The following is an 18,434-nucleotide window of genomic DNA, read 5'->3' as shown; positions in this document are numbered from 1 at the left end:
TCTGAAAGATCGCATCACACATATTTTATAAAATAGGTATCACTTTGAAAGGATCGATTCTACGGTTACAAATTACTTCATATTATATTACCTGTGCTATTATTTGAATTTATTAACGAAATTCAAGATTTTAGATATTTTCGATGAACTGAATTGACAGTAAATACTCTGCAGGATAGATATAATTATACAATTGATTTAAGAGAAAATTAATTTATCGTAATATTTCATGAAATTGTCAAAATAGGATTATCGTGATATCTTAATGCAAATAAAGTTTGCCTTTGAAAATAGAGTTATCCATTAAATTCCCGAACATGGCTCATCCGTAAATTATATATTCACGGTCATCATACATTGTATATTAAAATGTTCAGATATTGCGTTACGCAAACAATAATATTAGCTACGAAATAAAATACGCGACGGATGCCATCAACGTCCTCGTAAATACCAGTTCGTCGCGGTCGGATCGGTATCTGAAATTCACTTCGATGCATAAAGTTTCGCGCTCGAATCTCCAACGACGGATACATTTTACTTCTACTTTATTCTTCGTCGGAACTTTCTCACTCGCAGAAAAGCGTGTTCACATTTCTCTTCCCCTTCTCCTTGTCCCCCTTCCTCTTTCTTTCTCTCTCTTTCTCTCTCTTTTCGCATACGAAAAGAGGAAAACGCGATTTGAATCTTTACGCTGTTCGACAGGTCGCTCGGATTATTTCCTGTGATTATTCGGGAAAACGAACATTTTCTCTCGGTCGCGACGTAAATTCGTTTTTCTAATCATGTAGAAGTTGGGAGTTTAATTCAAATTAACCGAGCGAAATGGAAGCAGGCGTGTCAAAGAACTTTTACGACTTGCGCATATTCTAGTTTTGCACAGCTTGAAGGGGATAACTACGGTTTCAGGGACGTGATTCGTAACAGCAAGGAATAATTCCTTGATTCTCGGATTTCCTGATTCCTTGATCCTCAAATTTCCTGATTCCTTGATCCTCGAATTTCTCTCATTGCCTCTCGCGAGCCTTGTTTCGTGCGATTCTATAACTTGCAGTGTTGCATCACATATGTTACATATGATACATAGACATGCAAATCGCCCAATAGCTTCTATTTACAGATCAATAGATTGCCTCTAACTAACACAGATAAATGCTTGTGAATATTAGCAACAAATTACAATTGCAATGCAGATAGATGCTCGTGAATATTAGCAACAAATTACAATTTTGATAAAAATGAATAATTAATGAAGAGTACTTAATAGATAAAAAATGATTATTAATTCAGACACATATAACTATTAATGAATATTAATTCAGACATATAACTATTAATGAATATTAATTCAGACACATATAAATATTAATATTATACAAATTATGTAATATCCTTATTTAAAATTTATATTAATCTTTTATATTAAATATATATTAATCATACTATTATATTTTTTTTAAACATATATTTCTCTTTTGGATTTACGTGTAATTCGGTACGGCATAGAATATTAATACATATAATTCATTGAAAGCGCTATGTATTTCATGCTGCAAAATTTTCACGCAGATATTATATTCGTTAATATAAATGATATTACTATTAATATTATATTTTGTAAGCATTGAATAAAATATCCGATGGATATTTGCGTGTGTAAATCATCAATAATATGTGCTGTTTTGGTATATTGCTAATAAAAGCTTTATAACCATGTCATGGTATAACACGTACGCGTTTATGGTCAATGTCTCTTTTCGAAGGAGTAGACCAGTAGACTGTGCGCTGCAGTTTCCGAAGTTCCATTATCCTCCGGCCTCGTACTACCTTCGAATTTAGCAGCAGTTTCGCGCACACGTGGAACTACATTTATAGCTCACTGAATTCTGCAGATGCGACGTCGGTCAGAAAGCATTTCGGATATTCAGAAATTTCCACAATTTGAAAGATAAAGCTTTCAAGAATAATATGAAAATAATTTGAAAATAAAAAGAGTAAGGAAAATAAAAATTATATAAAGATTGAAGAAGAAATATATACAATTATTTTGATTCATCTTGACATGTAGATTTGTACTTGAAGGATACATATATTTTTATTCCCGTTTTGAAAAATAAGTTATACATGTATAAAATATAAATACATGTTGTGTCAGTGTGTTTTTAATTGATCTACTAATATTATTTATATATGAAAGCATATTTTATATATACATATATTCGTTTCTAGAAATATGTCAAACATAGCTTTTGCGATTTTCCGATGAGATTTACAACATGGTTATGCACAGGATTGTATAATATTTTACTCGTTTGTGGTATATATGCAATATGGTAAAGTCAGCGACATATGCAAGCACTTAAGTTACAGCTTGTGTTTCAACATCTACGCAGTGCTTGCGGTTGGATTTATGTATCTCCAATTCATCTAAAGAGATGGATGACGCATTACGTAATCGGGATAATGCACCACATCAAGATTGCATAATATAATGTTTCTCGATTTTTCATTATCAATTTGAATTTTTTTTTAGAATTTTGACTTTAACTTTAGCAAATATTTGTTGTGCTGAACATTGTGCTGAATAGAAATTATCATATTTGCATGTACCTGCGCAATGAAAATGATCACAGAGTAAAAAAATGATAATTGTTTAATTTAAAAAAACGTTTTTAACGAAATATCATTTTGCTTTATATACTTTTTGTTTAAAGTGATATTATATTTTACATTTCATGAAAATATTTTTTATATATATTAAAAACGACAAGTTTACAATTTTATTTATGTTATTTTCCATCTGACGCTTCCACGTAACACCCTCACTTGTACCTTTGCTGCTATTACTGGCCACTCTTCAGAGTATCTAATATTTCCACGAATTGTTATCTCGATGACTAAGAGTACAATATCTACGGTGCTTTAATTACACTTGCAACGGTGTAAATTAAGATGAAGAAGAGTGGATGGTTCACTCCTTCTACCGCACGACTCTATTGAATAAAGCGACGAACATCCAGATTCAGAACGTCAAATGCGAATATGTCGCGTTATTTATTTTCTCTTAATAATTACTATATATTTGAGTAGCGTAATTGCAAGCGTAAATAAAACGCTGTGTTAATCTGATTTTTTTATTCAAGAGCATCATTCATTGTCGAGTTATACCGATGCAATTTATTATGACAATACATGTGCATGCGATGCAGTCGTTTCTGACGAATAAATCTGCAAAGGAAGAACGCGACGTAAAAGCATAATTCTTTCCTGGCGTTTTTAAACGGAGCCACACAGACAACAATGCCACGTATGACGGCAGCAAGAAAACGAATCGATAATTCCATCGTTATGCGACGCGTCCTCGATTTCAAAACTGAACTTGTATACGTATTAAAACGCATTGCGGCTCATGCAAGCGTGATCTTGAATTATTATTCTGTAAAAAAGCAAGAGTGACTGAAAGAGAGTTTTTAGTTAATTTCTTACGCTTTCGCGCGCATAAACTATCGAATATTCATATATTTCAACATATTTTTACAAGATGTAGAATATTTTTATTAAAACTTAAAGAATTTAATTTACTACTAGTAATTTATGTAATTCAGTAGATATATTTTATAATAATAGAAAGTTTACATTTATTGTGTTCCTATGATTTGACAGAACACTCAAACTTCTCTCTCAGATTCATAGCAATTAATTTCCTTTCTTTTCATTAAGTAGTTCCAGGCAATGGAAAACTCTGTTTTCGCTTTCAATACATTTTCTTATGATTTTCAGCCGTTCGCTTCTAGTTTTCCAATATCCGCGTTCTGTCGGTGCTTTAAACTTTGAAGAGATTTTCACTTCCACCGCGCATAGGTTCTCGCAAAAATAATTAAATTTATCTGCCAGCAAAGTATTGACATTGCAATAAATTATGAGAAATATCTTCATTAAAGCAATGAAATTTTCTGCGCTATAATTATATTATTTTTGCAATATGAAGGCAAAAATAATTTTATAAATAATTATTAGTTAAATTATTGTAAAGCATAAAAACTATAATTTTATGATAACTTATATGGTTCGATCATTAATTCAAGAGAAAAATAGTGTCGAAAAATATAATTTACACAAACAAATATTCTGTATAATTTAAATGTCACAGCTTATGCATGTTATATATTCGAGGTATATCAACCGTTAACTTTTAACTTTGATGAATTATAAAGTATAACGTATCTTTTTCCGGATAAAAATCCATCTTCGAAAGAAAAATACTGGCCAGACTTGTGAGAGGCCCTGAAAACTCCTCTCGGGCATTGTCAATTCTCAAAAGCCTTACGTAAACTTCGAGACTTTCAGCTTAAAGCTTGGCAAGCTCTTCCTTCCAAGATTTATAAAAATCACGAAAGCTATATTCGTCTCTTCACCTGTTTTGCGAGATTATTACAAGGAAGAAATGAGACGTAAGTGTTAACTTACAGACCATTTTAAATTTCAATCTGAAAGCAGTCACTCTGCCAGTCGCATTTTCCCACGAAATAAATATTTTCGTTTAAGTTTACCTGTAGAAGAGACTGAGTTGTTTATCATCTTTTATTAACTAGAGTTGTTTATTATCTTTTAGAAGATAAATCGTTAATGGAGTGTTTTTAATATTATTTTTTTATCGAGAATTTTCGCTCTATTAAATTCTTTTATAATCCTCGATGCAGTTATATATATAATCCTCACAGTTATATATATAATCCTCACAGTTATATAATCGCAATAACTTTAAAAATTTCAAAATATATCCGATGGAAGAATTTTGCTGATAAAAATATATGAAATTTATAAAACTTACGTATTGTATCACTTTTCATTAATATCGCGTTTCATTTCATTTATTAATAAAAAAATATGTAATTATTATCGAACATTCTCATACACAATGCATATGTAATTTGATTATTATAATTAACATGTTTACAAGAAATAATGGAACACTACTATGTGGGATGAAATTTTCGTAACAATTTTAAAAATGTATACACTATTAATGGAATTCACAAAACAGTCCGATGTGTTATAAATAAACTACTAAAACTAATAATACTTTAGGACGTACACAGAATAAAGAAATAAATAACGTGACTCAAACGTGAATCAAATAATCCTTTTCTTCCTCGAAGAAATAAAACTAGATTTTTCGATATTTTCATTAAAATGTATCTCGCAGCATTGTCTTCATATATTTACATATATTAATAAAAAACAAAAACGTGGAACGTCCGGTGATCACTAATGCAAGATAGAGTCCTGTTCTCTCTTCCGGTCGCATGACGGCATAAGGTGGTCCGCACACAAAACGCGTAGGTTAGGTAGAACGGAAGTTAACACGTTTATGTGGCACTTCCCATAGGGGACTATCCCTCGCAAGAAGCGCCTTAAGAAGCGAGAATTCTCGAGAATTTTACGGATGGTGGAACAAACGGGCGGTTACGCGGGATCACGCACACTCGTTTCCGGAAATGTTTTTGAAGATCTGAGACTCGAGGCGATCGAACACAGCACTTCTGCTAATCGTGTATACGCGATTCCAATCTACGCTAGTAAATCATCAATTGAAATATGTTCTGCATTAATGATAGTAACATAAATTGTTTTTTACAATATTTAATTATTTTTATCATTAGCGAAACAATCCCTTATGGGCCATGACACAATTATATAATTAATATAGCTCATTGTTATATTTTCGATAATGTTGACTGCACGAAAATATTTAAGAGAAATCTTTTTCTTAGAAATGCATAAAAATGTTTACTCAGCCATATCTCCTAGGTGTATATTAAAATTGAGATTTTATTAATGTTGTATTTTTTAGTTTTTGTTTCCCTGAGGAAGTGATTTTTCTTATTGTTAGATGTTTGTTAAGTCCATACGTGCATTTGCAAGTCCCATGATTTTCTACTTTATTTCTATACTAATATAATTTTCATTATTAATATTTGTTCCGAGGTATTTAGAGCTATTAATTACTTCGAAATTATAGGTTTTTATTGGTTTTGATCGGGTTTTGACCAAAAAACCTCATCAAATGATAGCTATGCATTTTCACTCTTAATATTATTTATTAGAAAATCTTCATTTTTTTATTGTCTTCTCTTCAGTTTTATTTCCTAATATTGCTAGAATTCTCTTATAAGCAGCAATTGATTTTGCAATAATATTCATATAGTCTGCCAGTTTGATTTAAAGAGGATTGTACTTTTATTATTAATCTTAGGGCAGGTCATCCTGCTGCCTTATCCTTTTAATTATTTCAAAGGGTTCTAGTAGCTCATCTTGAATTCTCACTTTGCAAACTATTTTGGTCATGGTTGCTTTTCCTATTCTAATGATTTTAGATAGAATTTGAAGGTCATCATTTGCTGTAATTTAGATTTTTTTATGCTATATGCATTAAAAGTCAATTAATTAGTATCTATATGTTTTCTTAACTAAATTAGAAATGTCCAAATGAACTTTTTTAAATCTATGCATCGTGGTAATTTGAAATTATTATAAATAATATTACTGACTTAATTTAATGTTATATAACTACATATAACTGTTTATATTACTATATATATAATATTTTAATTATACATTATATAATTATATTATATTTTATAATTATATACGATATTTTCTTAGAATTTTTAATCATCATATTAGTCGCAGTACTTTCATGGATATAACTTCGTTAATTGCATATCAAAAATCGTTCTGATGGTCCTCGAGAGTTCATGAATATCGAAATATTTATAATGACTTGCCTAAAGCGAAAATGGACGATGCTTTTGGCAATTTACTAAGTTCGACGATTCGAAAATAATTATAGGCAAAGTCAGCGAAGAGTTAATTGCGTGAGAGAGAGAGAGAGAGAGAAAGAGTAAAAAAGAAAAAGACCAACCGTATAATTTTCGGCGATGGGACTGACACGCGCCTGTACCGGAAGGTACCGGTTTTCTCTGTGACGGGTTTTTAGCTAAGAAATTAGCATCACGCTGTTGCCCCATTGCGAAAATGCATCCGGTGCAGTTGCCGACGTTGCAATCTCTTTACCTTCATCAAATATACCCGCAAAAATCTTTATCATCTTTTGCCTAGATTTTTGCGCACATTGGATTACGTTTCCGCGATCTCCGACCGTCGCCATTTCGAGTCAAAAAATGTTCGTTTCATTACTCTAAGCAGCTAATCCAAATGTACTTGACAGGTACGCAGTTAATAAGGAGGAATTTTGAATATAAATGTAAGAGGGAGTAAGAAGGGAGGGTGAAGGAGAATCTATAAGAAAAGGATATTTAGTTGATAAACCCAGCCTTGCACCAGCTGGGGAGTTCAACATTATCCTGTCAGATCGGTCAACGGAGATATACATGAAGCATTTTCCCCTCTCGCAAAGAAATGTGCAATTTAATATACACTATATCAAAAAATATGTATATGAATCAAGAATTTAATCAATAATTTAATTAGTATTAATCTAAATAAATAATTTAAAAAATAAATTAATTAAAAAATATATTTTCACGAATTAAAATAATTTACGTAAAAAGAAAATTATTGTTATTTAAGGCATTTAAATATTTTTCATTGAAATATGCAATTCAGACACAAAATCAATATATCATAAAGTTACACAATAATTAAAGATGAAAAAAAATATGAGAGAGTATAGAACAATTGAATTGTAATAAGTTTAATGGCGAATTAAACATTATCATCCGTAATTATAAATTTCTCCTCTCAGTTAACTTTTATCGGACACTTAATTTCAATCATAGAAATGTCAGGAAAAACTGCTGTTTAGGGGACCCAGCCCCAATGATCTTGATTTTGACATATGTTGTCAAGGTCACTGTCCTGAGTAATGTGGAGGAGATTTTAGCCGTCGCTCGTTGTTTATTAAAAAGTTAATAACAAAAGAAATTTTTATAAATGGAACTTAATTTTCGGACACCATATACAATAACCTCTTGTCGCTATTTTCAATACAATTTACATAACAAGAGAAGATTTTATAATAGATACCTCCAAGCAACAACTGAAAGTATCATAAAATTAAATTAGCTGTAAATAATTTTGATCCAAAATTATTGTTCCAACGTTTTAAAAATGTGTTTTACTAATATGAATTCTGATACACCCTGTATATATTTTGAAATTACACATCCTTACACACACACACACACACACACACTTCTCTTTCTATGCTTCAAAATATACTTCAAAATTAAATTACAACACTTAACAAAAATATTTATTTGTGATTCTAATCTCTAGGATGCATAAACAAATGCCGGCCATTCATATCGAGAAATCTGCAACTGTATATAATGAAAAATTAAGATAAAATGTAATAAATATGCAATTAATAATAGAAAAGATAAAACAACAAAAAGTACATATATATATATATATATATATATATATATTAATGAAATGATCTAAATATAAAAAGATATTTGAATTTTTTTTTGATAAAACTGCTGTTATCAACAAAAGAAGTTTTATAAATCAAATTTCATTTCATGAGCGAGAAAATAATAATTTTATATCGAGTGATATAAAAGGTATATCCTCTGCGTCGTTGGTCTTGATTCAAAATGTTCGAAATACGCATGGCAAGGCAAATGTCTGAATATCGATGGACTTGTTGCTAGATGCGAAACAGCGTCATGTTTGACGTTGGCAAAAGAACAATTGGCTAGTGGCGTCGTAAGCAATAAATCGCGCTCTCTTTATATTGTCGAATACACACGCACATACAATAAAATATTTTCGTACATGTCAATGGGTCCTGCGCCAAACTCGAGATTAATTTTAATTGCCTTCATTAGACGATATATTATTTGGCAATTATCAGAGATAAAATATTAATAGAAACGGAAGCGAGGAAGAATCCGTTGTTTCCTTTCGTATGCTTGTACGATCACATCAAAGAGCCTTACGATAAGGAGAGCCTAACGAGCATTTCTAGCGTTCACTGGCGCCCTTTGATCAGTTAAACTGCAAAAGCATCCTTGTCCATTGCCGCGTATACACGATGTTCGTTATACATATACAAGAACGCTATGTATTTGTTGTGTTACTTGCTGAATTTGCAATATATAATAAAGAAAGTCAAGGGAAGAATGATGACTCAAAAGGCAATTATAAAAAGAATGACTCTTCATATAATTAAAGATAATGATATTTTTTCGCGTGCTTTTCAAAAAAATAATTTTTTAAGAATAAATTCACTAGGTTGTCATTTTTTTAAACAATTTTTCATTATATTTGTAGTTCTATTAGAGAATAAACAGCATCAAGATAAAGACGACTACATATTTCTCTCCCTGAATGAACTCTTGCTTCTCTGTTGAATATTAAGTTAATAAATTGTCGTGCAAGACCAAATTGCGAGATTAGCGAAAAAGGTGAATATAATTATGAGAAGATGCTGAGCATCTTCTTGCACGATAGCTCGCTCAGCTCAAGTCTTTAGTATCATCGGAACCTGCAGAATTATCTATCCTTGTTCTGAAATTCTCTTGCTCTTCGTCTATCTTTTTACGTCCTTTTCTCTATCATGATAATCCGAGAAATCCTTTCTCTGATACTCCGAAATTTATATATTTTTCTCAATAATCACGTTTCTGCTCTATGAAATAAAGCTTATTACTGTGATAAATTTTAAGAATTTAATTCCCTTTAATTTGCTGATGTCTCGCTGATAAGAAACACGTTCGATTTGTGCCACATACAATTAAAATTTCGAAACGTTTATTGTCTTCCTTCACTCACGCAGCAAGACGAGTTCTCGTTATCGAAGTATAATCAAAATGTGTTGGCGCCTTTTTTAAAATGAAGCGTCAAGCAAAAATAATTTTAAGTAATATAAAATAATCGTACACGTTTACAATAACATGTAACATTTTTATATGATTCAAAGATAAGAACTTCGATTGAAATATTATTCCATCTCGAATATATTACGAAGTAATTTTTACTCCCTTTATATTTTAAATATTTTACATTTTTTTTTTTATTTTTAGTATAAGAATTTATTATAATTTCTTCGTATTAGTGATGAGATACTACATTAAAGACTTGTTCGCGCGACGAGAACAACGTAACGAGTTTCAGAGTCCTTAGTTGTAGTTGACCCTTTAATAAGGGAAATGACAAAGTTCGATGAAATTCATAGACGACACAAGACTTAAGCTCTGTTACATCAAAGTTCAATTACGCTTGATGCACAAAAGTTATCTTAAAGATCATGGAATTGTATTATCATTGCCGAGCTTTCTCGTTCGATTGCTTTGAATTACATTTCGACGGAAGAAATATAAAATATGGTATACTTTTTAAAATAACTTTTATAAATATAAGTTCACTGAGTTGTCGTCTCTCAAAACATCTTTCCATTATTTGCAACTCTATTGGAGCATAAACATTACTTTGTCATGCTAAAATGCATAATATATAATAAAACTTTTTCATCTCGAGATATACTAGATAAACAAATAAGGCAATATTTATTCAAAAAAGGAAAAAAATCTCTTCTACACTTTAAAATTTAAATATTTTTCGCTTCTTATGTATGCGATTTTTTTTCTTCTCTACTATCATTATCAATCAGCTTATTGAGTGCTGCATTGTTGGACATAGACTTCTCGTATAAATCTCCAGTCTATTTTATGTTACCTGCATTCAGTTTGTTTGTTGTTTGCTTGCTTTAAATCATCTGTCTATCTTGTTAAAGGTAGTCGTTCTTTATTCGTGATAAATTCATGTTATTGGAGAAATCTCCATTCTAGTATTTTCTCGGTCCATCTTCCGTCAATCATTCTGACAACGTGACCTGCTCAATTCCATTTCAAGGTAGCAATCTTTTTTATTACATTCTGGACGTCCTTTCTTTTTCTCGTCATTTTGTTTGGTACTCTGTCTCTAAGATAACTCGAACATTGGCCTTTTCATTGCCAACTGACTTGTATCTTGGTGACTGATTTTTTATCAATATTTTTTACACCATAGATTAAAACGGCACAGATTGATTGTACGTTCGAGACACATTTGGACATATTTCATTTAAAAATATATCTCCAAAAAGTTAATTCTTCATGGTTTCATTTAATTTAATATTATACGCTCGCTGCATTTAATTCAAAAACAAAAATTTCAAAAACTATAATACTTTTAAAAATGTAAAAGAGTGAAAAATAAAATAAAAATCAGAAAAATAAAAATTGATATTTCCACTACATTACTTTTATTGAAAAAAGTAAGTAGTTTTTTATTCTATTTCCATAAAGAATTAAGAAGAAAAAATTGTCCGCTATAAAACTTTGGGAAAAAAAATTTTTTTTACCAACCTCAATATAGATACATTTCATTGTACAGGTGCACTGTGAAAAATTGAAATGCCTCGCGTGGAACTGTTACACGATATTGGTTTCTCGTACCGAAATTTCATGCGTGCTCGACCTGAATGGACGGTTCTGTGGCGAAATAAGACAGATTGGGAACGACAACTGTTTCCAGACAATTACACTTGTCCTCGCGGAATATTAAACTATACTCGAATAAAGTGGCATTTCGAACGAAACATCTGCTGTTCGAATAATAGAGCCTACAGCGGGAGAAAATAATGGCGGGAAGAATAACGCGGAAAACATTCGCGTACATCCGTCCGCCAGACAATCAAATGTATAGATCGCACCGAAAACTATGTCAAATGAGTGGTCCTATAGCACTGTGTGCATCCGCACGTAACAATTAACGCCAACGATCGCTTGTATCGCTACTTTCCGCTCCACTACGTTTGCCATTTCATAAATACCGCATGAATCTTGAATAATGTCTATTAAATTCTTATTTATTATACTACAATAGTGTGTGTATGTATATAAATATTAAAAGTTTTAAGAAAAAATTGAATAGGGATTGCTAGTTTCATCTCCTTATAACAATGCAAGAGGCTGGAATAAATATTAATAAATAACCCCTTTTTACTAATAGAAAATATTCACCTAATTTCATTTCTTTAACTTGTTCCAAATTTGAGAAAAAAAATAAAAATCTAATTTTTATCCCCATTTTTGAAGGAGTGTATAACTCCACAGGGAGGGATGTGGGGAATATATGTTTATATGAAAAACTCTTAATTTCAACAAAGAATCATCTCCTAAAATTTGTCGAACTTATTAAGAAACACCCTGCATATTTCATATACTTAATTTTATTCAATAAAATTTTATTGGATTGTTCAAATAATGTGCCATCTAACTTGATAAAATAACTTCCGTTATGCTTAGATATAAAATATTTTTGAAACACGGCGAAATACGAATCGCATCGTTTAAATACGAGTAGATGCAATGGAAGCGAGCTTCCAGAATGGAACTTTTCACATTAACAAGAGGTACAGGGGCGATATCAGGTACGAGTACTACCGTGCGGAGAAATAGTTATGTACATCGCAGACAATGTAAATTAAAGTTCTCAGGCATCTCTTGCAATTACTGTTTTGTCAGAGTTTTAGTATTTGCCGAGTGGTATTTCCCTCTAAAGCTTTCCACGCGAGTTCTTTGCCTCTCTACTTTTTTTTAACTATGAAAAAATATTTTTTATAAAATTTCTCGCTTAAATATATTGTCAAGCTCTTAAGAAAAAAGATTAACAAGTATTACAAAATTAATTAATTAATTAATTACATAATTATTACAAAATATTAATACTTATAATTTATACACATAATATGTGTTTGTGTAAATTATTATTATTAATTATATGAATATTATTTGCATCAACTATATTCGAAGGGATTGTGTTACCATGATTTATTACCTTTGCATCAATAATATTATTATTCAAATAAAATTAATTGTTATTTATAAAAATTGACAGTAAAATAATAGTTATAAATGATAAAGTTATAATAAATAGTTATAAAGTTATAATAATAGTTATAAATGATAAAGTTATAATAATTTATATATATTTAAAAGATATAAATTATTTTTTGATGACTAATTATGCATATATAATTCATGCGCGATTAATTAGAGAAAAATCGTTAAAATTTTATATCTTACCTTGCGAATTTTTGTCCTTTTTCTTACGCCGATGCCTCTTTTTTTGTATTTCCTCGATATAGTTCGAAGATGAAGAATCCTCGTGGCCTGGAAACTCGCTGGTTTCAGTCACCGATTTTCTCATCTCCTCCTGTCGTTTCTTCAACAGTTCGTAAACTCTCTTAAAGTAGTCCTTGGTGATATCCTCGTTCGATTTATTCGCCAGCGAACCTTCGCCGTTCAGATAGCCGAAATCACTGTCGGAATTGTTGCCGTCATTTATTTTCGTGTCAGAACCATTCGCGTGTTCCTTCAGCTCCTCGCTTCCGTCGACGATCTTGAAGGTGTCGCTTTTCTTCACATTCGAGTGTGCGTATAACTCTTGATAATTCTTGAAGGCATTTTTCGATAGATTTGTGTCGTACGCAAAGTTTGGAGATTTAACATTCAATACAGACACGCTGTCGATATTATTATCGCGATTGTTTACTTGAGTCTCTGGGATGATTGGCGATCGACTGTCCTTATTCTTCCTTTCGGGGAGCAAATAATTCTCCTGCAAACTGGTACCAGGTTTGCTGTTGTTTGTCGAAGTCTCGTCTTCGGGAAATTTGGCGGGTTTTTTATCCATCAACAATTCTTCGCTCTCTTGATGAGGTTTCTCGTGAAGTGGATTCACGCAGTTTCTCAAGTTTTGGCAAATCTTGCAGTTGCGCGAGGAGCAGAGATCGCGTTGCAGATCCTTCCATCTCGGTTTACTCATGAAGTCCTCCTCGGGCAATTCTCTCTCCGATTCTCGGCGATATTTCTCGCTTTTTTTCCGCTCTCTATATTCCCGCCAAGATCTCTCCACATTTTCTTGGCTTTTTATACGTCTGGGAGAATTTGCGAGGTTCTCATCGCTGACCATCGGCATCACCTCCGCCTCCTCTTGCCCCAAGAGAATGTCGCTCTTGATTTTACAGTAGAATTTCCTTCGTTCCAAACTCGACGATTCCCTCTTGACCCGCGACTTCGGTCGATTGTCCAGTTCCAGAGCTTCGACCAAGACTTCGCTTCTCGATCGTCGATAATTACGTGGTGGTTGTCTTTGAAGTTGGGAATCTCCCGACAATCCCCTGCAATTTGTCGATTTCTCCCTTTTCAGTTGCTTCTCGAACTTCAGCTTCTCTCTTTCGAGCATTTCGGGATCGAATCGCAGGATGCTCGTCTCACTACGCACCTTTCGCGTTCTGTAGTTTTTCCGATTGTTCTCGTAATTATAGTCCGAGTATCTTTTTTTTATTCTGACGTTCTCGATGCTCTCCGGAATGTCGGCATTAACGGCCGATCTCGAGCGCGACTGTTCCATATTCATTCGCCGCTGTATCTTTTCGCGTAAGAACGTTCTGATCTTTGTCAGCTCCTCCTCGTTCATGTCGTCTTTTATCTTGCGAACGGTTCTATCCCCCTCGTTCAGTTTGAAATTATTCTTCGCCGAATCCTGCATTGGAATTACGGCACTTCGAGTTCGCAGATACGGTTTCACCTTTTTGTTTTCTCGATTCGAATTCCTCTCTTCGGGATCGAGTATGTTGCCTTTGCTCGAGCTACGACTTCCGGGACTCTTCTCGCGGAATCCGATTCTAGTATCCTTCGTTTCCTCCCCGTCGTATTCTTCCTCGCGAACCAAGCTCAATAGAGTCTCGCTCTGGCTCCTTAGATACGCTTTAACTTTTTTACACCTGTCCTTGGCTATTTCCTCCGGAGTTCTCCCGATCGTATTACGCGTACGTAGATCGTTCATGATCTGCTGTCGAAGGTAATCTCCGGCGGAGTATTTCTTATTTCCTGTCACTCCTTCTATGTTTCCTTCGACCTTCGTCTTCATCGCCGAGTCTTCTGAGGTGGACAACTGCCTCTTGCTTCGTCTTTCTTTAATATCGACGTCGCTTCGGGACTTTCGCGGGGTGAAGCCGCACGTGCCAAATTTGCTGCTGAAGCCGTCGATATTCCGATTAACCTGACGCGGCGTCGTGATAGTGGAAGACATCGACGGGGAGGAGGACGTTTGCTCTTTGCTCGTCGAGTTGGCACACGACTCGTCGATCGGAAATTGTTCGTGGGTTTTTAGGCCCTTCTTGAAGGAACCTCTGGCCCGCTGTGCCGTTCGGCCGGTGGTTTCCACCAGCAGCCGGCCATCCTTGTCCAATAGCTGGATAACAGGCAGCGCGTCGGCGGACGTCGTGAGCTCCCACTCCCAGTGGAGCGGTTTCTGCAGCTTCAGTCGGATGATCGGCTCCGCCGATTCGCTGCCGAGGCCCGTGGAATCCTGACCAACCGGACTGGAAGTCGTCGCCCTGACGATGGGATGGGCGTTCTTCATGGTCCCGGTTCTTTCTCTCTCGTTTATTCGTTCGTTCTCGCTCGAGTAATCTGCCGGAAAAACTTACCCACTTGCTCGCCCGCTTGATCGTCCCGATTAATTCCAAACGAGTTTGTCGTCTGGAGTTCTTAACGGGTCCTGCCTTCTCTCGATGAATTTTATGAATTTCGTGGAAGATCCACGGTTGCGTTTCCAAGCGAAGCTTATTCACATTACTATATTCGTCGCGATGAATTTTTATTCCCTCGACGAAGCGAAATCAAAAATTATTCTAAAACAAGAAATACGTATAATTAATGCACGCTATGATTGACAAAAATAAAAATTTGCGTGCTCTGCGATCACAGAAGGATATCGAAGACACATCTTACGATCGTCGTTCGAAATGCAAGATACTGATCTGCGGATGAAGCGACCAGTCGCACGATTTAAAGTCGTCGTTCACTTGGCTATAACTTCCGAGTTAAAACTGCAGTCCCGTTTTCCAAGCTCCCGCGAATAGTAGCTGCGTACTTAGAGTATGCGCTCGCGCGTCGCGGCATTCGACTCGTTGAATTTGTCGTGCTATCATATGTATGGTCGACGACGACGAGCGCAGGCACGATTGCGAGACGAGTTGTCGATTTGTTCGTGTTGGCGAACGCGCAGTCCAAGTTCGCGCGTTACATCGCTTATGTAACGCGACTTCCCGTGGACTTGGCAGTCTATCAAATTCGCAGCGACGAAGACTCGACTTTCTTTCTTCGCAGGAAGGGGAGGCACACGTACACATACACACGGTTTCGCGTCACGTCTCATGTTGCGAGCAGATTCCTGGAAGATTCATCTTCCTCGCGTTCCATCACATCGCGTAATTTGCAAAAACAGACCGCTACACTCGCGAAATGATGTCACACGCGTGCATATGCGATGGTGTGTTTACATGCTCTGTATCTGTGTTGCTAATTACGTGGTAATTTAGCGGCAGTAATTATCTATGTCTTGATGTACGCAACCGATGTATATTTACATAACCAAGTACTCGCGATCAAATTTGAGCGAAATTTTCATTTTGTATTTATATTATATATACGTAAATAAATTTAATTCACTTTCTATTTTCAGTAATAAAAGGCGATGTGTATTTTATCGCGATCAAAAATATTTATTAAGTCAACAATAAATCGCGAATGTCAATGAGAATCGCAGACTCAATTTTTCAATATTCTAATATTAAAACACGTGCCTGCACATTTTCGAAAAATTTCAAACATAAACCACTCAAAAGGGAGAGAAGTAATTCTTTGATTTAATCGTAGATGAATAATTGTTCATAACTTGCTTCGTAACTGAATTCATTCGTTCGTTCGTCTGGAACTCGCGTGATCGATAGACTCGCGGTCGTTGCTTCTTGCGTGCGTTCGACACGTTCGATTTCGATCGATGGGTGTGTATTAATCGCTGCGTGACTCGTGCGAAAGGCAGCCGTGAACCTCACTGAGAAATCGACACAGTGAGAGAAGCGGATCTGGGGCTGTGCGGCGCGGCACTGCTATAAACGCGCGTGGTGGCGTCATACCGATCCGAAAATAAATCCCGCGGGATCTATAGGGTAGGGTGCAGGAATTCCGCCACGTGGAACGTGTCATGAATACCCGCTTATGTTTTCGTTATTCGCGCACAGGTGCGTGTACAAACGCGTGGATGATGCGTGGGCGTTTTTAGACGAAATTGTATTCATATTTACTGTGTACTGAGATTGTTACCCGAGATTAGTGAGAAAGATTTCAGATTGAAATTTTTATAAAGGGAAAAAAAAAGTTAAATTAAACTTGGAGAAGAAAATGTCATTTTGCGAAATGTCATAACTTTATAATTATTCTTTAGAGTGACATTTTACTTATTAAAGGCTTTAAAATTCTTACTTTGAAAAGGCTTTAAAATTCTTTCTGGAATTTAAGCATTTTTAAAAAATAACTTTATTATAGCTTTAATACTCATGTAGTAGTATTTGGATTCTATTCTGTAAAAGTGATTAATTATTATATTTATTATACCATATCAAAAAACAAACTACAAAACGTATCATTATAACATCAAAACAATAAATATTTATATCATGATAGAAATTTTATTCTTATTTAAAGATAAATTAAATAATTTGAGCTTAAAAAATATATATGAGGTTGATTTTGATGAACCAGGGTGATTCAATTAAATAAGTTATACATACGTACTGTTATAAAGTAATAGGCACAAGATTAATTTTAAATCCACACTGTTAGAAATTAGGTATTTACTCGGTTTAAATTCTATTTTTAATACTATGACACTTCAATGAGTAATACATATCTCAGGTATTTGATTTATTATTCTTTTACATAAATTTTTTAATTCTAATAAGATTGTATTTTGCATAAAAGTGTTGAAAGTTTGTTAATATAATTAATATGAAGAAATAAATAATAAATAAAATAAAAATTATGTATTTTCGTGATCAGAATAAACGGACCTATATTTTTTTATACATGACTAAATAAATATTAATTATCTTCAAATTTGTCAAAATTCTTAGATAAACATTCTCATAATTTTCATTCTTCGTACGAGTTTGTTTGCTAAACGTGGTCGATGAAGACTGACCAGTGGCTGCATTTGATGCATTTCAAGGATGGATCAATGCCCCGCAAGAAATTTGTTTACGATCGAGTGCGGGCAGACTCGACGGACACATATATATAGATATACAGATGCATGCAACGTGTGCAACGTGAAGCGTCATACATAGTCATTTGCCTCATATGTAGCGTCATTTTGATCATTTTTTTAATATTCTTTTCACTCGTCAAAAGCCATCGATCACGTTTATTATAAAATCGAATACTTGGCATTAAATCAGCTGCGAGAGTTTCAAAGTTTATATTAATATTAGAAACGGCAATATTTTTAAATCTACGTCCCATATACTGTGAATACTCAAGTAGGCAAGTAGTTGCTAGCAAGAGTTTCGG

The 18,434-nt window shown here is 33.9% G+C and overlaps 1 protein-coding gene across 1 annotated transcript in view; it reads right to left on the bottom strand.

The window, feature by feature from the left end:
* Positions 1 to 16,525, bottom strand: part of LOC105250067 — a 146,333-nt gene extending 129,808 nt beyond the window's left edge. Inside the window, exon 1 of the mRNA XM_025415122.1 lies at positions 13,101 to 16,525. Coding sequence (XP_025270907.1) covers positions 13,101 to 15,444 — 2,344 coding nt within the window. The 5' untranslated portion in view covers positions 15,445 to 16,525. The remainder of the gene's footprint in view (positions 1 to 13,100) is intronic.
* Positions 16,526 to 18,434: the final 1,909 nt, after the last annotated feature.

This window comes from Camponotus floridanus, unplaced genomic scaffold (assembly GCF_003227725.1).
Source record: "Camponotus floridanus strain SB8 unplaced genomic scaffold, Cflo_v7.5 scaffold98, whole genome shotgun sequence".
Classification (NCBI taxonomy): Eukaryota; Metazoa; Arthropoda; class Insecta; order Hymenoptera; family Formicidae; genus Camponotus; species Camponotus floridanus.
This window is presented reverse-complemented; position numbering and strand designations above follow the sequence as displayed.